The 23,947-nt window shown below is 42.6% G+C and overlaps 1 protein-coding gene across 4 annotated transcripts in view; it reads left to right on the top strand.

Moving 5' to 3' along the window:
- Nucleotides 1-23,947, top strand: part of CTNND2 (catenin delta 2) — a 1,187,740-nt gene that overhangs the window by 671,629 nt on the left and 492,164 nt on the right. For all 4 annotated transcript variants that reach the window (XM_090049706.1, XM_090049708.1, XM_090049707.1 and 1 more), the window contains one exon: nucleotides 18,591-18,763. In XM_090049706.1, the coding sequence (XP_089905832.1) occupies nucleotides 18,591-18,763 (173 nt within the window). The remainder of the gene's footprint in view (nucleotides 1-18,590; nucleotides 18,764-23,947) is intronic.

Raw genomic sequence — 23,947 nt, 5'->3', positions numbered from 1 at the left:
TAGTATTTACAGTTTACTCTGTTTCTTTCCATTACTATTTGTTCTATTAGAATTAGATTGACGGGGATAAAATACTGCTTATAAGTAGTATGAAAATTAACAGAAATTAGTCCCAGATAATACATACACTTGAATTTCCTCCGTCTGCTAAAACCTTTTTTTTAAAGTGTTTTAATCCTTAATATCTTGCATTGGTCTAGCTGTTTCCTTTGTCAAACTGAATTAAGATTACAAGAGGTTACCGATGAGTCTGAATTGTGTAACCTATTTTAGCATTTCGGTTTTTGTGTTGGAGTTGATTAATTCGTGAACTACATGAAATATAAAATTGTAAGCAAAGTCTCCCTAGTAACCTATCTGATTTTTTCACAAGGGAAGAAGCAACCCCGCCTCCCCACAAAAAACCAATCTTTTCATTTGTGCCATACTTTTCATTTACCTAATTACAGAGGAGTATAACAAGAAGGTAAATGCCTTTATTATTATAGGGTATGTGCAGATGTTACAATTAGATCGACTTAATTAGGTCAATCTATGTGCCTGTCTGTACATGCATTTAGAGTTTAGATCAGGCAAAAAATGTCTGACCTAATCTAACTTAGTTCACCTAAGCAGGTGCACTACATAGATCGGGCTAACTCATGCCTGATACACATGTGGAGCACAGCCCTGGAGCTGGGAAAGCCTAGCCACTTGCCCCTGCCCTGGGGCTACCCTTTTCCTAGCCCCTCTACCCCATCCTGACCATGCTATTTTTAGTCCTCCAACCTTCTCCACCCCAACATGTACAAATGTGTACATGTGCCCATAGTCTATAAATGCCCTATGTTATATATACAATATAATTTGGTTCATTACATTCTGAATTGTCACATTAAATTTAGAAGACTGAATTTTTCATTCATGTATCCTTTAATAATATGATGCCATGCATATAACCTGTCAAGAAATAATAATTTTGCAAGTAATTAAACGGTCAGCAGATATCCTTTTATTGAATAGTAGTTACATATGATTTCTACTTTGCAGTGTTCATTATTAGCTCTGTTTCTTTCTTTTTTTTTTTAACAAAAATGAATATGCTGTCATGCTTTTGCATTCCCTGCCACACAGTTATAATCTTCTGATAGCAGGTTCCCTGCAAAATGCCAAGTAATCAATCAGATAAGTGTTAGGAATGCTTAAGCATTAGGAAACTCAATTAACTATTTTCAGTTGCTAGAAACTCAGTCCCCCTAATCTCCTTTCTCAGGCCTTCACTTTTTTCAGCAGTCCTAACTCTATCCCCATACTCAGCTGCTCTTCCAGTTGTGGATACCCATCAGAAGATGATATGGTACAGATGGAGGAAAAGCAGAAGATTGTTGTTTTGGAGAGGAGAAAAAGGGAGGCATTTTTGGTTGTAACTATGTAAAAAGTAGAACAACCTAAAAGGAAGAAGAAAAGATGGAGAACAAGGAGTCCACATTTGAACTGAAACTAGACATGGGGCTGGAAGGGAAGGAGGGACTCAGCACAGTGGATAAGAAAGTATCTTTGGAGGAGTAGCCTCTCTCTAGTGTCTGTTGTGAGAATTCATTCATTCAAGCCTGCCTAGTCTGCAGTTGGTGGTACAAGAACATCTAGAAATTTCCAGACCTGTCCAGAGCATGCAGGGCTCCAACCAGTTTAGTGCTACGATGACGTAAGTAGTTTTTCACAGCTTTACTTGTAGATGCTTCAGTGATGTTGATGCATCCCTAGGTTAGCAGCATAACCAAGGCAGGGCAACTGGGCAGCACCCTCTGCTGACTTGTGTGGGAAGAGGATGAAACAATAATAGCTGCTGACAAAACTATACTGGTGGTACCAGCAGCTGAAAGTCACCACTGCCCCCATGTGTTGTCACTGCCCTGGGCATCCAGCTGCCCTGTTATTCATAGACATTAGGGCTGGAAGGGACCTTTTAAGATCATTGGGTCCAGTCCCCTGCCCAAGAGGCAGGAAGCCAGCTAGGGTCAAAGGATCCCAGCAACATAAATGTTCAAATATTTCTTGAAAGTGTTCAGAGTAGGTACTTGCACCACCTCTGGGGGGAGTTTGTTCCAGGCCTTGGGGGCTCAGGCAGTAAAGAAGTTTTTCCTTATGTTTGCAACCCCAGTTGGTGCACGAAACCGAGTGGGGTTTCTCGCCTCCCCCCAACCAGTCCCTGGAGTGCTGGGAAGGCCTCAGGACCCATCAAGGCCTTGGGGACCCTTTAAAGAGTCAAGTTTTATTTCTGATGCACCTCATATTTTGTAAGATAGTGCCTTATATTTTGTTATTCCTGCATAATGATAATTGTTGATTTGTTGACATATGATCCCACTGAAATACTTGCTGAGACCCCTCCCTGCCACCCACCTGGTGCTTATAGATTTCATAGGTTTCATAGACATTAGGGCTGGAAGAGACCTTGGAAGATCACTGAGTCCAGCCCCCTGCCCGAAGGGCAGGAAGTCAGCTGGAGTCATGGGATCCCAGCAAGATAAGCATCCACATTTCTCTTGAAGGCATTCAATGCAGGTGCATGAACCACCTCTGGTGGCAGGCTATTTCAGACCTTGGAGGATCAGACAGTGAAGAAATTCTTCCTTATGTCCAGCCTGAAATGGTCTTGCTGGAGTTTATAACCATTCGACCTTGTCATCCTTTGGGGTGCTCTGGTGAACAATCGTTGCCCCAAATCCTGGTGAACTCCCCTGATAAACTTATAGGTGGCCATCAGATCGCCCCTGAGCCTGCGCTTTTCCTGGCTAACTCTCAGCCTGTCATCGTAAGGTCTGTTTTCCTGACCTCTGATCATGCATGTGGCTCGACTCTTTTAAATTTCTCCACGTCCCTTTTGAATTGAGGAGCCCAAAACTGAATGCAGTACTCCAGCTGTGGCCTCCCCAAGGCCAAGTACAACAGGAGACTGACATCCTAAAATTTGCTTGAGAAGCATCTATGGATGCAAGCCAGCATTTTGCTTGCTTTACTGACCACAGCATCACATTGAAGGCTCATCTTGTGGTCAATGATGACCCCCAAGTCTCTTTCTTCCGTAGTGCTAGCCAGCATAGCACTGCCGAGCTTATAAGAATGCTGCAGGTTTTTCCTACCAAGGTGGAGAACCTTATATTTTTCAGTGTTAAACACTATCAGGTTCTCATCCGCCCATTTTTTGAGCCTGCCAATGTCAGCCTGGATTGCCCTCCTGTCCTCAGGGTTGGTTGCTTTACCCAGTATCATCAGCGAACTTGGCCAGTCTGCTTCTGACTCCAATGTCCACATCATTAATGAAGATGTTGAACAATATGGGTCCAAGGATAGAGCCTTGGGGGACCCCACTAGCCACAGGACACCATGACGATTGACTTCCATCAACCACCATCCTCTGGGTCCAGCCACAGAGCCAATTTCCCAGCCAGCGGATCATGGTGGACTCAAGGCCACAGTTGGCCAGTTTTGCCAAGAGGTGATCATGGGATACCAGATCAAAGGCTTTTTTGAAGTCAAGATATATGATGTCAATTTCTTCTCGCTTGTCCAGGTGATAGGTCACCTGGTTGTAAAAGGAGATAAGATTGGTCAAGCAGGACCTACCTGCATCACATCCATGTTGGCTGTCCCTCAGGATGTTGCTGTCGGCCAGTCTGTTGAGAATGGCCTCTTTAATAATCTTTTCTAAGACCTTCCTTGGGATAGATGTCAGGCTGATGGGCCTGTAGTTTGCCGGATCTACTTGCCTCCCTTTCTTAAAGATAGGCACCACACTGGCCTTCTTCCAGTCTTCAGGCACTTCACCAGAGTGCCGGGAGTTCTCAAAGATCTGTGCCAGGGGCTGAGCTATGATGCTCGCCAGCTCCTTGAGTACCCTGGGGTGTAGATTGTCAGGGCCAGCTGACTTGAAGGTGTCCAACCTCTTAAGGTGTTCCTTCATGAGGTCAGCATTGATGGAGGGCAGGGAATCTCCCTCACCCAGGTCCCCCTGTCCCTAAGTGGGCAGGAGTGTCCCGTGGGACTGATGAAAGACTGATGCAAAGTACTTGTTTAATAGGTTGGCTTTTTCCTGGACGTCGGTTGTCACTTCTCCCATTTGGTTTTGTAGGAGTCCAATGTTGCCCTTGCTTTTCCTCCGGCTCCCCACATATCTAAAAAAGGACTTTTTGTTGTCCTTGATACCTGTAGCTAGTTGGAGTTCCATCGCAGCCTTGGCTTTCCTGGTTCACTCTCTGCAGGACCAGACCAGTGTGGAATGTTCCTCCTTGGACTTCTGTATTGCTGACTGGCTTGCCAGCTTTATGGCAGATGCTGAAGGTGATCAGCTCGTGGTTGCTGTCACCCAGCTTCCCTTCGATCATAAGGTCAGTGATTAGGTCGTCCCCGGTTGCCAATACCAGGTCAAGCAGCGCTTTACCTCCCGTTGGCCCATAGACCTCTTGTGTCAGATAGAGGTCATCCACACAGGAGAGGAAGCTTTACAACCACTCAGATTTAGCCAAGTGCTCTTCCCACAAGATGTCTGGGTAGTTGAAGTCTCCCACAATAACCGTGAACCTGGAGCATCCGGCCTCAGCCAATTCCCTGGTGAACTCCGGTCAAGCTCTTGACTTTGGGTGGGAGGTCTGTAGTAGACTCCCACCATTGTGTGCCCTGTACCATGTTCCCCACGGATTTTAACCTAGAGAGTCTCCAGCTGTCCGCCCTGGTCACCAATGTCGGCTTGCAGGGACTCATAGCTCTCCTTGACATAGAGAGCTACACCCCCGCCCCTTTTGTCTACTCGATCTCTCTTGTACAGGGTACAGCTGTTTATACCTGTGGTCCAGTCATGAGTGGAGTCCCACCAGTTCTCTATTATCCATATGGCATCATCATTATTTGTGTTAAGCAGGAGGACAAGTTCCTCCTGTTTAGTCCCCAAGCTTCTGGCATTTGTGTACAGACAGGCAAGTGTCCCCTTGGGGGCCCTTGCCTTGCCTACCAGTTGTTCCAGGGCTGGGGCAGGGGTAGGTTCTCTTAAATGCCTTGCCCTGCTGGCTTTGCAAGGGTTTGTCAGTGGGCCAGCAGTGGCAGTAGTCCCTCCATCCCCCAGCATGCTTAGTTTAAAGCCTGTTGGAGCAGGTCACCCAGTCTGGCTGAGAAGAGTCTCCTGTTCTTGAGTTGTGCATACCTGTACTGATTTATTACTTACCTGTGTTTTACCTGAATTTAGATCCATGTTATAAGATAATACAGAATTTGTGTATAAGTTGCTTTTTATACAATATACCTGTACATTATGTATAAATCATAGAATCAATGAGTCGGAAAGGACCTAGGCAGATCATCTAGTCCGATCCCCTGCCATGGGCAGGAAGGAGCACTGGGGGTGGCAGGGGTCATAAGACCCCAGCCAGGTGCCTATCCAGTCTCCTCTTGAAGATCTCAAGGGAAGGTGAGAGCACCACCTCTGGGAAGCCTATTCCAGGCTCTGGCCACCCTTACCATGAAGTAGTTCTTCCTAATATCTAACCTAAACCTATTCTCCCTCAGCTTGTGCCCATTGTTCCTGGTGCCTCCAAGGGGGGCCCTGGTGAACAGACTTTCCCTGAGTCCCTGTTGGTGGCCCCTGATAAGGTTGTAGGCAGCCACAAGATCCCTCCTCAGTCTCCTCTTGTGGAAACTGAAGAGATTTAGGTCCCTCAGCCTCTCCTCATAGGGCTGGCCACAGAGGACCTCAGCCATATGAGTGGCCCTCCTCTGGACCCTCTCCAGGTTCTCCATGTCCTTCTTGAAGTGTGGTGCCCAGAACTGGACACAGTACTCCAGCTGCGGCCTGACCAGTGCCGCATAGAGGGGGAGCAAGACCTCTCTGGACTTGTTAGTGATGACCCTGTTGATGCATGACAGGGTGGGGTTGGCTCTGCCTATTGCTTTGTCACATTGGTGACTCATATTCATCCTGGAGTCAATCCTGACTCCAAGATCCCTCTCTGCCTCTGTGCTGCTGAGAGGGTCAGCCCCTAACCTATAAAATGTACATGTATTTATATTTATATTTATCTGTTACTAACTTGTATGTATTAATAAATTTGTACATAGTTAAGTTTCAGACTGTCCTGGCCTGACTCTGTAGGGATGGAGGGAAACTGTGTACAGCCTGCAGTTTCACCCACAGCACTCTTGCCAGCTAACAATCCTTTCCATTGGAGAAGGGAGTACATACTTGAGTACACCCATGCTACACTTCTATGTATGTGAGTTCCATTATTCCCTGTAACTATTCTGCTTCATTCACAGAAAAAATTCAATACCATTCATAGAGAGGGCCCTAGCCAGCAGATATTCTGCTGGGTAAGACTGTCCTAGTCTGCTCTCTGGAATCTGAATTTGTATAGATAATTATTTAATAAAGGACCAGTAACTTTACATTGGTCATCTCAACTGTGTGTGTTAAATCTCAGTTAACTGTAGAGTCTGTAGAGTCAACCTCATTTGGTCTCTAAGCCAATGAACTTTTATTTATTCTTATAAGTCCATGCTCCAAATCTGGCCATAGGTATTTAAAAACAGGCCCCGGATTTCCCATTTGAGTGGGTATATTGGGATGGAAAAGGTATGTGTTTCATTTTCTGTGAGAAACACCAAGAGATAATTTAGGATTGAGTTTAGGTGTTTATCTTCCTTGAGGCACAGAGACTTAGGACCCCACCACCTCTTTTTAAAATTTCATATTCATTATATGGAGATAAAGAGCCTGGTTACCTATTTCAGAAAAGCTGAACATTCCAGTGTGAAGTTGCTTTGTTGGTTTATCTTTACAAACCTGGAGCATACATGTCTGTTGTGCCATTGGAGTTCATTGGCAGTGTCAGGATGCGGTAGCCCCTCCTCTCCACTCAATGCCAGCAATGTGTGAGGTGCCATCAAGGCCACTGTCATCAGTACATGTGAAGAGGTACTTGGATTTATCTTCTAGGAAACATCAAGACTGGTTTTATGAGAATGACCAGGAGATTCAAGAGCTGATGAACTGCAAGCGTGAGGCCTTTTGTGCTTGGCAAAATAACACCAACACCAAGCAAAAGAAATTGAATCTCCACCAAGCCAAGGCAGAGGTCCAAAAGAGGACCCACAATACGAAGAATAAATGGTGGGAAGACCAGGCTAAGGAGATTCAGCATCTCATGGACATCTGTGATATGCTCAGTTTTTCAGTGCACCAATGCCATCTATAGTCTGAGCACTAAGGGACCAAGCCCCATTTTGACCTAAGGATGGAGGATACCTGATCGAGGAAAAGGTAGTCCTCAATGCCTGTTAGTAGGAGCATTGTGAAGACCTCCTCAATTGAGACTCGGTTGTTCATGAAAGCATTCACAACTCCATTCCACAAAACCGAGTCAGAGATGATCTCAGAATCCCTCCAACCCTCAATGAATTAAGGAAAGCAGTCAAGCAGGTGAAGAATGAGAGCATCTGGAGTGGATGGAATCCCCACCAAAATATTCCAAGCAAGTGAGAGAGGAGCTTACATCACAGTTTCATACCCTCATCTTAAGCATCTGGAATGAGGAGGAAATCCCAGACGACCTCAGAGATACCATGATTGTGGCAAGCTTCAAGAAAGGAGACAATTCCAACTATGAAAACTACAGAGGGATTGCCTTGCTGTCCACCACAGGGAATATCATTGCAAGAACCCTTGTGAACTGTCTCTTCCACTTGCTGAAGAGCTCCAACCAGAAGCCCAGTGTGGATTTAGGGTATCAAGAGGCACCACTGCTACTTCGCAGCTCACCAACTGCAAGAGAAATGCCAGGAACAATGTAAGCCTCTCTAAATGGCCTTCTTTAACCTCTCAAATTCTTTCGACTCTGTCATCTAAGAAGTGCTGTGGAGGATCCTTCTGAAGTATGGGTACCCACCAAAATTTGTCATCATTCTCTGCCTGCTCCATGATGGCATGCAAGCAGTGGTTTTCAGTAATGGATCTATCACAGATCCCTTTGAGGTTAAAATGGGAGTTAAGCAAGACAGCATTATCACTCCAACCTTCTCCTCAATATTCCTTGCCATGTTGCTACATTTGACCACCAAGCTTCCAGCCAGAGTGGAGCTAAACTACCAAATGGATGGTAAGCTGTTTAACCTCAGCTGACTCTGAGCCAAAACCAAGACCACTCTGAACTCAGTCACGGAGCTCCAGTATGCTAATGATACTGTAGTGTGCGTTCACTCAAAAGCAGACTTTCAGGCAATCATCAACATCTCTACCAAGGCATACAAGAAAATGGAACTGACACTTAATGTTCAGAAGACTAAAGTCCTCCACCAACAAGTTCCTAATGAGTAGGGCTGTGTGAAATGGCACCATTCTGTTTTGACTTGCGTCTCGATGGAACAGCATTTCATCTTGAATTTCATTTCGATTCGAAATCACTGTTCCATTTTGTTTCATTGAAACAGCAAAACTGTTTCACCCATAGGTTATAATGGGGAAGCTCAAAATTTCTGGCCTGATTTGGATGAAACATGCCGAAATGGTAGCCCCTTCTGAGGGCATGAAGCCTGCCAAGTTTTAGAGAGAGAAGTGCAGGGGTTTCAGGGAAACTGCACCTCAAAATCTTGAAAGCAAAACTCATGTCATGTGTATGTGTTAAGCCATAGCAGGGTCAAAACTGCAGGTATGCTAGCCCCTGCTAAGGCAACGAAGCCTGCAAAGTTTCAAGGAGATAGGTGCAGGGGTTTGGGGGAAACTGCAACTCAAGCTGTGGACAAGCAAAACTCGTGACATGGGTGACAATGTGTGTGTTAAGGTGCAGCAGGGTGAAAACTGCAGGCCTGGTACCCCCTGCTGAGGCCACAAAGCCTGCCAGCTTTCAAAGAGATAGGTGCCAGGGCTTCTGGGTTCTGGGGCCTGGCACCTCTGGCTGCTGACAGGAAAAATACTTGTGACATGGGTGCATACGAGACTGTGTCTATTTTGGGGCACAGGGGGGTGAAAACTGCAGGCCTGGTAAGCCCTGCTGCAGCCATAAAGCCTGCCAGCTGTCAAAGAGATAGGTGCAGGGGGAGTCTGTGTTCTGGGGCTCTGCACCTCTAGCTGCTGACAAGCAAAACTCGTGACATGGGTGAGTGACACTGTGTGTGTGTGGTAAGGTGTGCCCTCACTCAACTGACACCAAAGCAGAAAGCAGGGCAGTTCAAACAATACTGCCTTTTATGCAGTTTTTCCATCCCTCCCGAAAAGCACTGGGATTGGAAAGGACTTCAGGAAAGGATGATGGTCACTGGCCATCTATACAGTCAATAATGAGAGCACCCGCTCCCTCTCCTTACTTTAGTTTCTGTTTCCATGAAGGAAAGCCCAGCTTGAGCTTTGAAACTTGAAAAGTTTAGAAAATTTTGCAACATTTCAACTTGCCTCGTTTTGTTTCGAGGCTGTTTTTAAGCTCTCTCTTTTGTTTCGATTTCACTGTTTTGAGCTTGAAACAAGTCAAGACAGTATTGAAACAAAACTGCCAGCAAAATTTTGCACAGCCCTAATGAATAGTCCCCAGCTGTGGTCATCCAGATCCACAGTGAGATTCTGGAGAACACTGATATCAGTTTGTGGGAGACTATTGCCCAGGACTGCCCCAAATGGAGGAAGAGTCTGCTACACTGATCTCAGTACTTTGAAGCCTCAGGACAACAACAGGAGTTGGATAAGCAGGAGCAAGAAAAACAGTGCATCACAGACCAAATCAAGAACCCAGCACCACTCACCCCATGACAAAACACACCTGAGATACAGTAGAGTCTGCTGATCTCAGATAGGCCTCACCAACCATCTTCAGACACAGATAATACAATCGTGAAAGACAGTCATCCTAAACTGTGAGGGATTGTCACAAAGATTCCAAAATATATTTTTGTTCAAAATGGCCCTTTTTAAAGACAAACATTTCACTTCCCACACCCCACCATAGATATATGTAGATATATATAAAAGGCTTATAGTGTGTGTGTGCACGCGCGCATGCGTATTTCCCCTTGGGTTAAGCTTCATGCTAAAACTGGATAAAAATGTGATTCCTTTAAAAAAAGAGAGACAAAATATTTTTTCATAATTTTGACAGTGTTTATCCAATTTTTTTACCTCTTTCATTTGAGAGGAGTTGGTGAGTACTCAAAATTCCTATATAATTTGATAGTTTCCTCTATTCATCAACTGTTATCATGTTGTCATTGAGCTAACAGTGACATATTACTTAAGCCTATGAATTTATTTCAGTTCTAAACATCTAACTTGCTGCCATTTAAGTCCTGTGTTTCAGTAGTGGACTATATTCTGGCTACCCCCAGGAATACCCCCTCCACTCCACCATATCTGTCAGGTTTTTTGGAATTAGTTCCCCCCACCAAAGGCTTAGAGCAGGATGTATTAAGCAGTAACCAAAGTTTATGGTAAAATCCATACAACAAAATGTCTGTATCATGCACCAGTGGCCAGCTGAATAGTCTGTCCTCTTCCGCCCTCCTTCCCTTTTTCTCCTTCACAGGAACATAGGTCTGAAAAGGGCCTTTCCAGGCCAGAGAGTCTAGCTCCTTATTATTTAGTCTGCTGGAGGTCTTTGGGGATGTTAACAGGCATATAGACAAGAGGGATCCAGTTGACATAATATATTTGGATTTTCAAGAAGTTTTCAACACTGTCCCTCACCAAAGGCTTAAAAAAAGCTGAGTCACCATGGTATCGGAGGGAACGTTCTTTTGTGGACTGAAAGTCTGTTAAACAATTGGAAGCAAAAGGTAGAGCTAAATGATCACTTTTCAGGATGGATGGAGGTCAAAAGTAGGGTGTTTCAGGGATCTGTGCTGGACCCAGTATTGTCCAACCTTTTTATAAGTGAGCTAGAAATGGGGTGCACAGTGAAATGTCTAAATTTTGCAGATGATACTAATTTATTCTTGGTAGTCAAATGCCAAGCTGATGTAGAGGAACTGCAGAAAGATTTCACCAAGTTAAATGAGTGGGAGGAAATATGGCAGATGAACAACAAGTGCAAGGTAATGCACTTGAGAAAAAATAACCTCAATTATGTGTACATAGGGCTGGATTCTGAAGTAGCTGTTATGACTCAGGAAAAAGTCTCTAGAGTCATTGTAAATAGTCCTCTATAAATATCAGCTCATTGTGCACTGGCAACCAAAAAGCCAATAGAAAGTTGGGCATCACTAAAAAAGTAACTAAAAACAAAACAGAAAACATCATGATGCCACTATATGAATCCAGGGTGCACCCACATCTTGAGTACTGTTTGCAATTCTGGTTTCTGAATCTCAAAAAGGATGTACTAAAATTAAAAAAGATGCCAAGAAGGGCTATCAAAATGGTCAGGGGTACAGAGCAGTCCCTGTTCTAGGAGAGACTTTGAAAGGCTAGGACTCTTCAGTTTAGAAGGAAGAAAGCTGAGGGAGGATATGATAGAGGTCTACAAAATCATGCAGGGTGCGATCAAAGTGAATAGGGATTGTAACTCACAAGTCCCAGAATATTAGAACTAGGGGTCACTCACGGTAATTAGTAGGAAACAAGTTTAAAACTAAGGAGAAGGGATTTTTTATGTATCTTGTAGTTAACTTGCAAAATTCGTTGCCATGGGAGCTCATACAGGCAGATAGTATATCCAGGTTTAAAAAGGTCTAGACAAATTCATAGGCGATAGACCCATTAATAGCTATTAAACAGAATAGTCAGAGATGAATCTCTTGGCATCTCTAAACTAACAAAAGTGAATGCCAGGGAGAGTAGTAGACAGGGAATAGATCACACTAAAGCAGTTAGAGCTCCTCTAAAGTAGCTGTTCTCAACCTTTTCAGACTCAAGTCTTTCTTTAGAAAATGTCAGCTCTTATTTTTCACTTATTTTTATGTCCACTGAGCTCCACATCTTCTGGTCAGGTGTTCCTCTGTCTGGCTGCATACGTGCCCTCTGTTTTCCTAGCTGCATTGCCATGGTGTCCCTCCTACTACCTGATAGGACTGTGTGAAGCTTCAGCAGCTGACTTGGTTTGGAGGAGATATGGCCCAATTTGGTGACTGAATCTCCAAATCTGAATCTAATCGGGAGACCTATTGAAAGGTCCAAATCAATTTGTAAGCCTCAAAATTGATTTGGAAAAGATTCCGAAAATTTGGAGATTCGGAAAGCAGACATGCAGGAAACAGAAACTGAGAAGAGAGAAGGGGAGGAGGTGGGGGAAGAATGCTCTGCTATTGACATCTGTAGCTGGCCAGTGACTGTGATCTTTCCCTGAGTTCCCTTCCAATCACCGTGCTCTGAGGGAGGGACATAGAACAACATATAAGGCTGTGTGTGAAGTGATCTGTGCCTTTTGAGAGCTGTCTCTCTTGGACCAGCAGCGTCTGAAAGGCTCTGGCTTGCTATCTAGTCTCACGTTAGCTAGCTAGTCTCTCTTCTGTGTTTTCCCTGACAGTGTGTCATCACTGCTTACTGCAGGAAAGCACAACATATATTACAGACACAAACATTTTGCAACACACCAAACTTTATGAAGCGTGCTGGAAAGGCAGGTGCCAGGTCTTTTGGCAGGGGAGGGAGAGGGGGCAGAGGGAGAGCTGCAAGTTCCCCCTCCCATCCCCCAAACATAGATGCACCCTCTTTCCTGGCAGTGATGAGTCTTCTGCTATTAGTGGGAGGAAGGAGGTGGGAGCAGTGTCTGTACCTACACTGCATCCACTAACACCAGCATATAACCACCAGAACCAGCATGACAGTCTCCATCCCAATTTCAGTTCCCAGCATGAGCCTTCCAGTGCTAGAGGAGGAGCTGGATCTGGAAGCAGCAGAGCTGAGTGCCATAGCTAAGGAAATTCTGGGGAAGGAGAGGGAATCTGAGTTTCTGCTCCACACCTCTCTGAGTTCTCCTAGAGGCAGGTCTCTTCTGGAAGGCACATCAGAGGAGGTTGTGGGGGCAGGTGGCTCAGCTTCTCCTGTTGTTGTGCCTCTGCCTGGTGAGGAAGGGGATAAGACAGGATCCCCACCTGCAACCCAGAAGCAAGCAGGTAGTATAGTGTGGGATCATTCTGAGGTGGCAGATGATCCCAGGTATGTTACGTGCCAGCATTACCTAAAGCAGATGACCTGGGGCAAAGATGAGAAACACTTCAGTACCACAGCAATGCTGCCGCATCTCAGGAGGCAGCTCCTCCTTGCACACTGGACATCTATTAGAGACAAGAACACCCAATTACCAGTGGGGGCACATTTTTCACAAGAAAACCACTCTCTAGTCTCTCAGTCCTGTTCCTCAAAGGAAATTTACAAAACATCTTTTGTAGACAAGCCTACAAATTGCACTTCATAAATCTACTGGATATAAAAACTCGTGGACTCAATATAGACATTGGATTTATGACACACTATAACTTGTCTGACACCTGACTCCCCAGGTACCTCTCCACTTTTTACCTGGCTGCTACATCCCCCTTCTCTCCCCCTCCCCTCCAGCCTGTCTCTCACCCCCTGATGCCTCAATTTACATTTTCACTGACTGGCTTTCTCACCTGCAGCCCAGCCTCTGGGTTCTTTACTATTCATTCCATCCAGGAAAAGCACACGCACCAACTGCAGATGCTTCCTCAGGCTGATGAAGGGTTTTTAAACCCAAAAGCTTGCTAAGATATATTTCTCCAACTATTCAGTTGGTCTAATAAAAGATCAGATTGACCCAAAGAACCTTGTCTACCTATGTCCTTAGACCAACACGGCTACAACCTACACCCCTTAACACATACACAAGTGATATGAGTTTTGCTTTCAAGAACTTGAGGTGCACTTTCACAGAACCCCTGCACCTATCTCCTTGAAACTTGGCAGAAGGGGCTACCATCCCTGCTAAAGTGACAGTTATAGATATTTTAGTGATTCCCCGTTATTCTCTATGGCCAAACCTTCAAACTGGCACTGAATTTCCAAATCTGATTTGGCCAAGTTGAATCAGGGCAGTGACTTGAATCATTGAATCAAATCACTGTCCCTCTGAATTGGCTGAATCTGAATTGAATAATTGCCACTACACACAAGCATACTACCTGGAGCCCTGACCTATTGGCTTATTGCCTCACAGCTGGCTTCTGAGTAGTTATGTGCAGCCCTATAGCTCCCTGGCTGCCTGCTGTCCTGTAGCTAGTCCTTACTCACCTGCCTGCATTTTCCTGTGGACCCTCCTGCTCCATTTTCGCTCTGCCTCTGGTTCCCTGTTATACACCACATAGCATTCTTGAAAGGGTCTTAATATACCTCTGCCCCCTGGTTAAGAATCACTGCTCTAAAGCAGGGATTGATGACCTACAGCCTATGGACCAGATACAACCCTGGGAGACATTTTACCTGGCATGTAGTTAGGGGGCTTTGGCAATATTTGGTAGTAGGGGGGCTTCAGCAGTTGTCACTTTTCATGCCACTGTGGGGAAAAGTCAGGGCTGGACTCAATCTTCTGAGGTCCCTTCTAACCCTACTTTCTATGAAATCTGTCAAAAAAGTACCAGCTGCAGGCACTCTCTCCCTGCTACTACAGAGACAAGTGGTGGCGGTGACTGGGTCCTAGCACCTGCCCATCCACCTGCCTCTAACTCAGAACTGAAGCAATTTGACTCAAACCCTTTAAAGGTTGCTCACCACTGCTGTACAGTAGCTACTTCTGTCACAGTTGGAGACAGTATAATGTGGATGGACCACCAATGGAACATTGATCTGACCCAGTATGATACAATGTAGCAACAGATGGGACTTTGTTTTTCTTTTCTTTTTTTGCCTCCCATGAAGAAAGGTATCAATTAGGGAAGAGAACTTTTATTGAACTGTGCAAATTTTCATAAATAAACAGTATAATGGGCAATAGGAACCAAATAATGCCTTATAAAGATACTGAAAATATTTCAGTCTTTGCCTGTATATTTATTTTGTTTGAATAGGAGAATATTCTGCTAATTAGATGCTTATCTTATGCTTTTCTTATCCTTATAGAAGCATAGAATCCTAGAACTGAAAGGGACATGTAAGATCATCAGGTCTGGTCCCTTGCCATGGGCAGGAAGTTATTGGGCTCAAACGAGCCCACAATGTGCCCGTCCAGCCTCATCTTGAACACCTCCAAGGAGGGTGACTGCAACACCTCTGTTGGGAGTGTGTTCTGGTGACCCTAACAGAGAGATTTTTTTTTTCTCGTCTCAGGCCTGAATTTACTCTCTATCACAGCTTGCCAAAACTCAGTATGTGGCCCTCCGCCCAAAATAATTGCCCGTCCCTGCTCTATCAGCTTATGCCCTTGTCCTCCCTTGAGGTAGGTGCCTTCCTGAAGAGTTGCTCCCTTGGATCTTGATTCTCACCCCTGACATGCTTGTATGACAATTAAATTTGGCTACATCCTAGACAAGGCAATACAAAAACCAGACTGTATATTGCATTACTGTTTCCTACCATACAATTCCAGAAAAAGAATAAAGGAGTTTCCACTTGCTTTAAAGCTTAGATTTGAACTGCGCCCCCTCCTTCCCCAAAAGTAACTTGTGCTAATTTATTCTATAGACTAGTAAAACTCAGTTGTTGAATTTTTCCTGTGGGTAACCAGAACTTAGGTTTAATTCAGGTAGAATTAGTAGGCTGTTATACAGAGCTTTGCAGAGGTTGTCCATTTAAAATTTTTCAGCTCGTAAACACACACCAGTGAAACCGCATTTTGCACTGTGTGTGGGCCCCTAACTCTAAAGGGGTGTCATTTATTATACATGTATAATTCTTCAATGGTATAATTCTATAAAGGTCTAAAGCTGTAGACCACCAAAGAAAAGTGCCTTCACCACTTGTTCCAGCAACAGATTTGATCAAACTGATTGCAGGAATATAGGCCATTGCTTTTATTTGTTGTATACAAAATAGGAAGCCTGTTCTTTAAGAGTATTAGTTTAAATTATAGGCCTAGTAAGAAAAGTTTGAAGTTGTCTAAAATGTGGCAGTTTGCAGATGAGTGTCCAAGCTTTGATTCTAATTAAATTTGAAGGATTTTGTTATCTTGCAGTAGGAAAAAAAATAATCATTTGGCAATAATACTATTCAAGTTAGTTTAAATTGCAATTATTATTTTGAGTAACTGTTGTAAAGTTAAGAACCAGAGAGACTTTATTTAGCCATGTCAGTCTTAAGTCCAGCAGAAGGCAGAGTAGATTGGCACTTTGCAGACTAACTGAATTCTCTGTGTGTGTGTGTGTGTGTGTGTGTGTGTGTGTGTGTGTGTGTGTGTGTGTGTGTGTGTGTGTGTGTGTGTGTGTGTGTGTGTGTGTGTGTGTGTGTGTGTGTGTGTGTGGGCGGTGCTGGGAGAAGCAAACAAGCAGAGAACCCAGAGGAACAAAAGTAATGGAATAAAAGTCCACAGTCCCTGATTAAATCATACTTAACACAGTCCAGTCTGTGGATGATTTCCACTGTTTCCCATTCAAATTGGTTTTTAATGGTTAATGTCTAATAAAAGCTACCCTGGGGTCAGCAATGTCTAGGGAGGTTAAGTGTTCTGCCAGAGGCCTTTGAATGGGAACAGGAATTTCCTTATTGATAAATGTTTAACTTTTCACTATAAATTATATTTATACTTAGCTTTTAACATAAGTTTTGCCACTAGCTCTGACTGTAATTAAATTTGCTCAATGCTTTCCGTTATAAGACCTTGTAATTTTGTGGCCTGCAGCAGTTTGGGTTGAAATTTTACATGACTTGTTTCTGCCTCAGATATTTTAGAAAATTGCACCCAAAATGGTTAAGCCCATTTTGAAAAAGAGGCAGGGAAATTAGGCTGAGTTTTATAAGTCTTTTAAAGACTAATTAACACATTCTCAGTAAAGATTAATATGATTTCAGCAGCTAAAATCTCCAAAGGTTTTGACCTCACTGAGCTTACCTAAGATTTTCATAACTCTAGATGTTGACCTGAGTATGTATATACCCCATCTCCACAGTGCTGTTGAGCATGTTCTAGCCCAGGACTATGGGGACAAAGCTAGAGATTTCAATATAATGTGTTCTCTGAGCCAGTGTGGAGGCTGACCTGAAACTGAGAGTAAGACGCTTGTTGCCCTCAGGGTCTCAGTGCTTCCCATGTTGGGCCTTGGCAAAGTGGAGGAGGAAGCTGTCCAGTTTAAATGCAGAGGAAGCAAAAGTCAGGTGAAGAGAGAGGAATGAAATTAAAAGTTGTAGGTAGGAAGGTTTAGTGAGAGAAACTGGCTGAGCAGGGAGACTGGAACTTGGAAATGAAAGGGAGGAGGCTGTGACTAGAACCAGGTTAAGTGGGAGACTCTGTGGTCAGCATCTTGTGTAGGTGTTACATGATGGATTTTCCCTCCAGTTTGTTTATTTTAAAACCTAGGAAATTGCACCAAGAAGATCAAATGATGATGACTTGCAAAGTCAAGCACTCAAAACTTAGGAAATAACAGATTAAAGATCTCCTATTTGGTCCCTTGTGTGAAGGCATTATGACACATTAATTCTAATTATGATACAATTAATTCAGGCATCTCCTACCTTTTGAGTGTTTGACTTTGTATTTTTAATAATGTCATAATGTGCTCCGTGTGTGTGTGATAGGAATAGAAAATGAACTACTTTCTCATCCTCATCAAGGTCAAGGTTGAGATACATGGCAGGGCAATATGGGAAATTTGTTAGTTGTTCTCTGGGCTTTTCCTAGTCATGCACCTATTCTAAATCCTAAAATTAGGATACACATATGTGCGCGTGCACACACACATATGTGCTAAATTATTTATACATAAACCTAATGAATATTATACTATGTTTCAGTTTCACAAAACAACAGCATTATTAGGGGAAAGTAGTATTATTAAGGTTCCCACCATGCTCAATACCTTTCACTCTGGTAGTTTCAGTTTAAGCACACTACCTTCACTTTGTGCTCCTACTGTGTATTATTGCAAGGAAAAAGGTAAGATAAGCTGACAAAACAGTCATCAGAGATTCAATGAAATCAGGATAAGTTCTACATGATGAGAGGAGCTATTAATATTTTAGTGGCTGTCTTCCCTACAGGCACCAGAGAATTACTTCACTATGTATATGGTATAAATTGTCAGTGATCAATAGATTTAATGTACTGAGGGTCCAGGGAAGGATTTTTCAACATCTTGGTTACTGATCAACTAGATTTGATTATGGAAATAAAATAAAGTATCTATAAAAGAAATAATTGAAAACAGATTTTAAGTATGGATCATACAGAAACACCAGACTCCTGCATCAAATACTGCAGTTGGTTTTATTTAATCACGTTGTTTTATTTAGCAGAATAAAACAATTTGTTACTTTAAAACTGTTGTGCATGGTTTGAGAACACCAAAATGGTGATGTGTAAGTGTTAAAGTGGCACTTTAAATTATGTGACCTCATTTTATTTCTGAAAAGTCAAAATGTAGAAAGCTGAAGTCACATGCATTTGATAATTCCAAGCAACTCTTGATAAATAATACATGCTCTCTCTCCTTCACTGAGAACTCTCTCTGACTGCTCCAAAATCCTTTCAATGCAGGGCCCAGCCTTCTATCCCAGAGTGCACTTCAGCTCAATTCCAAACCTGAAGGGTCTTTCCAGTATTCAGCCAGCTACCATAGCAACCAGACCCTTGCCCTGGGTGAAACAGCGGCATCACAGCTCCCTGCCCGCAGCAGTCAAGCCCGAGCTGCCATTCAGAGCTACAGCCAGGTATGTTTGAGAAGTAGCCGAGTTCTTTTACACAACACATTGCTGAAAGATGCTTTGGGAATGTAAATTTATTCTATGCTTTAGTGACTTAATGAATCCTAGTAAACACTTTTTTTCCTCGTTCTTTTGGTCATTATGATTTCTGTAGCAGAATTTAGCCAGCACCTTAGCTTGTAAATCTGAAACTGCTGTGCCTTTCAGAGTAATAAAATAATGCTGATTTAAAGAAGGTATTACAGGCCATTTTTATTTACCCACTTAAATATAGATTTTGGTGATTAACTTTTAGCATTGTATATAATAGTTACTCGTTAATGTTTAGGAGTCATTATTTATTTCCTGTAGTGACCAAGAGTCCTAGTTACAGGTCAGAATCACGTTGTGTCATTATACCTGTTGTTTTGTATGTTTTATGCCTTCTTTGAATATTGATGAACTAACAGCCAGTTCTGGACAAATGGTTAGTAAAATAACATTTGTTATAGCTAAATTGTAGCCTTGCTACAACCTCATTGATATCAGTACCTGTTACTTGGGAAAGCTGTCAATGGAAAGGAGCCAAAACTAAAATTGGATGATGTGCACAATCAAAAGTTTGAAAGTGGTGCACAATTCAACAGAGAGAAAATGTATAGTCAAGCGCAGAAGTGTGATTTCATGCATTCAGATCATTGAAGGGCTTGATCAGGTTTACTCTTCCCTAATCAAATATATTACAAATACAAAACTCACATTTTTCAGGTAAATCATGCATATATTTCAAAAGATTTGGAGGCTTGGTTCAGACAGGGTCGCACAAGCCTCATTGCTTACCAATATTCTTTGCAAATCAAATTCCATGACAGTTTTCCTGATTTTATCCAAAAGGTCTTGGCTCTGTCAGAGAGACCCCACATCTCTCTGGGAAACTCTTGTCTTCAGTTTAGACAAAAGCTTCTAGAAATACTTATGGTTCTGTATATCCCAGATATATGCCCAGGTAGCACAAAAACAGGAAAAAAAATTTAACAATAGGTTTTGGTTCCATTTCAGTTTTATTAGACAGTCCAGGTTATTTCTGAACTTAACTGAATTGGTTCAGCCTGTTCTGCTTCCCAAGCCTTGGACTCTATCACAGGTATCCAAGAAAGAAAAAAGAAACTCCTGCAATGGTAGTGAGGCAACCAACATCCAGATATTTAATATGTACTGCAGATTAGTCTCTACTTGATAGTAATTTGATCCACCAGTATCCTTGTGAATGGGTACTGAAGGACTTGGTTGTGTAAAACATCAGACTTGTTCCAGCTTCTTTTTGTGTCTAGCCTTTTAGACAACAGTTTTCCCAAACAAATTTTAGGCAGGATTAAATTCAGTCTTTCTGGCTAAAGTCATGGTAGGATATTGTTTTCTTTCATAGACATTAGGGCTGGAAGGGACCTCGGGAGATCATCAAGTCCAGCCCCCTGCCCAAAAGGCAGGAAGTCAGCTGGGGTCATAGGATCCCAGCAAGATAAGCATCCAATTTACTCTTGAAGGTGTTCAATGTAGGTGCTTGAACCACCTCCGCTGGCAGACTGTTCCAGACCTTGGGGGCTCGGACAGTAAAGAAATTCTTCCTTATGTCCAGCCTGAAACGGTCTTGCAGGAGTTTGTGACCGTTCGACTTGGTCATCCCTTGGGGCGCTCTGATGAACAAACGTTCCCCCAGATCCTGGTGGTCACCCTTGATAAATTTATAGGTGGCCATCAGATCACCCCTGAGCCTACGCTTTTCCAGGCTAAAGAGTCCCATGGCTCTCAGCCTGTCATCGTAAGATCTGTTTTCCTGACCTCTGATCATGTGCGTGGCTCTCCTCTGGACTCTCTCAAGCTTCTCCACATCCTTTTTGAATTGTGGAGCCCAAAACTGGACGCAGTACTCCAGCTGCGGCCTCACCAAGGCCGAGTACAAGGGGAGAATGACGTCCCGGGATTTGCTTGAGAAGCATCTATGGATGCAAGCCAGCGTTTTGGTTGCTTTACTATGGTATCGATAAATAAGTAAAAATGGTAAGAAAAACAAGCTTCCTCCTTCTATTACCTCAGGCTATATAGTATATGTATATATGCCTATGGATTTTATATGTTGAAGGATATTGTCTGTAACCACTGCATATCCTTTTCTTGGTACACAACTTAAAAAATATATTGAAAAAGAATAAGACTATATAAAGCCTATTATGCTGTGTCATCCTTCTAAGGGCATCAACCAATAGTAAAAAAGCAAATGAAAAGATACTTAAAAACTTTATAGGGCCCATTTCTAAAATGCCAAACAAATAACACTCAAAGATGTTTAAAACAAAAAGTAAAGGAGGAGAAAAGGCAGGTGAAGTGAGAGCATGTCCTGGGATGCTGTATGAGGCCAGTAAATCTCATGATGGAAAATAAAGACTTTTGAATGTTTTGGAGGAGTCAGGAGCTTTCCTGTGTAGGCACAACTTTGCTGTCACTTCTGGTTTTTCAAGATAATCCACAGACATTATGCCTCATATGCATTTCCTCTGATACCTGCATGTAAGAAATATGACTCTTCTTGACCACCATCAAGAGTATACGGGGAAAATATGTAAAAAGTTCTGAGGTCAGCATTAGCTGTGGCCATGGTTATGATTTTTGAAAATTTTTAAAGAAAATTCATTGCAACTAGTTATCTTTGAAAGTTCTATATGGAAGTGCTAGCAGCTTTGAGAACTTGAAGTACGTCATTGCAGATCATAGAGTATTGACTGTATGTTGTATTTTTTTAAAACATTAAGCTTAAATTCTGGAAGTGTTTAGAAGATAACAGATCTTGAAGCAGAAGCTGTGCCACTGTCTGCATATTATTCCAGTTTCCCTGTTCAACAGGTTCCCCAAACTGTGTTGTTTTCGCATCTTAGTGCTTCCTATATTTATCACTGATGGTTTATTTTGTCAAAAGTATCTTAGAGTCTAAGATTGCCATGGCTCTTAATTCCTAAAAAGATATTGATGACATTGAACATCATGGGAATTTTGCATAGGAGTACATAAATACCAAGCGCCAATTAGCATAACTTGGGATTGTGGACATCAGAGGCTCAATTAGAATGGGAGCTGTCTTGACTAGGGCTAGTGGTTTGTCACAGATCTGATGATATTTAAGGAAAGTACCTATGGTTTACATTTCCGAGTAAGGCTATTTTTATCACTTTCCAATCCTGCTTCCTTTGCTGAAGCTCAGACAACAGCAGGGGGTTTCTCTTGCATGTCTTTCCAAACCATTAATGCCTTGGGACTGAACCTTCTGGCACATGAATGGGTACTTGAAAACCTTCAAAAAACATTTAAAAAGTAGAAGACATTAGGTTTAAAAGTCAGTGTGATCCAGCAGAATGGTATTTCCTAAAAGTTTCTTGTCTCCTCCTTCCTTTACATATGGCTGAGCCAGGATTTTTTTTTTTTTGGTCATTCTACAAAAGGATGACCTACCAGTAACTGCATGTATAAGGGAAGCAAATCTCCCAATGGAGTGCCTTGTGCAGGTAAAGCTAAGGACGTTCTCTAGTTTGTTCTTACTTAAAGTATCCTTTTTCCGTACTTGGATTATCTACATACCAGGTGTTGGCTGCTTGTTTTTCTGTTAAACCAATATTAAAAACAGTGACTTCACAATGACCTCTGGCGGGATAATAGACAATATATTTGAAAGTTTACATGTGAGCACGAGACTTTTCTTTAACTGTACAAAGGCAGCAGATCAAATACTGCCATATACTGTTTATATGGCATTCAGCAACAAAGAGCAATTCACAAGACTGGTTTGGATGAATGAAAAAATTGATAGCGGATCTTCTTTATGCTGACCTTAAAAGCCCAGAATAGCTGCTGCCACCTTGCTTTCATTTGTTTCTTTAAAACCTAGCATTAGGAAATGGGACAAGGGTAGACTCAAGATCTGTACATGCCAAAATAAAGCTAATCCATTTGAGATAGCACTAAAAACTAAACTACTTTAGGAAGAAGAGAAAATCTAGCATGGATTGCTCTTCCTGATCCCTTTTCCTCCCAAAGAAGACAAGCCTAATACAATAGAGATGCACAGAACTCTAAGTCTGTGTAGCAGAGCTTTATACTTGCTGAGTTCTGAAATGTAGCCTGTGACCTTCCTCCTGTTTCTAATGGCTTCTGGAGAAGGTATAACTCAAGCATGCAGTATTAGGTCTTGTCTTAGGTACCCCTTTACAGGTCCCATCTCTGTTGATTTTGTGAGGCAGACCTTGTACTGGTTGAAAAATAAGCAGAGTTGACCCACAGGTCTCAGCTGGAATTTTAAAAAGTCTATGGTTATTTGTTCTGTGGAATAAAGGAACCCATTGGATTATTTAAATCTGATATGGGGTGCTGCTCTTCATATTACTGTTCATTTTTGAAAGAGCACATTATGTTTGGGAATTGAAGCGATCTGTCATAGGGTTTGTCCTGTCTTGCACAGAGATGTTTTTTAAATTTCTTCCCAGGTTGAGTTTGTTTAAAATCTTGGATTTTAGGTAAAATTCTGAATCAGTTCAGCATAGAATGGGTGAGATAATAGAACCAGGGAAGGGCTTTGTTTTGTTTGTTCAACATGCACAGGCTCTAGACATCCAACCTTGTGGGACCAACTGAGTGCCTTTGCCTGCTAAGATTGTGCTTGGCTTGATCTGACTTGTGCTAATGCTTTTCTTTCTGATAATACCTCTGATTTATACGACCAGGCCTTTCCTTTGTATTTTTGTCTTTAGGGATTCTTCAAACATACTCTATCTGATAGACAATTTAAGGCCTAGTGAATGGTAGTTTTGCCACTGACTTAATTGGAAGCAATGGGAGGCTTGTGATAGCCACATAGACTGCATTTATATATCTCTTGTTATAGACCTCAGTGCAGGCAGATTGAGGCATTTAGCGGGTGGTATCCTAATATATAATATATATATTGTATATGTACAATAATAACTGTTTACATGCAGTAGAAATCACTGGCATTTATAAACAGTTGTTCTCAGCTTATCTGTCTTTGTACCGTATAAGAATGAACCTGGGACCTTATAAATACATTGTGTCTAATGCAGTTTGTTCTGGATGACTGACAAGATGGATATTATCTGTAAACTCCTAGCGTTACATCTGAAATCACACCTTCATTTAATTCCCAAAGAA

This window comes from Crocodylus siamensis, chromosome 5 (genome assembly GCF_052110815.1).
Source record: "Crocodylus siamensis isolate JL-2025a chromosome 5, ASM5211081v1, whole genome shotgun sequence".
In the NCBI taxonomy this organism is placed as follows: domain Eukaryota; kingdom Metazoa; phylum Chordata; order Crocodylia; family Crocodylidae; genus Crocodylus; species Crocodylus siamensis.
This window is presented reverse-complemented; position numbering and strand designations above follow the sequence as displayed.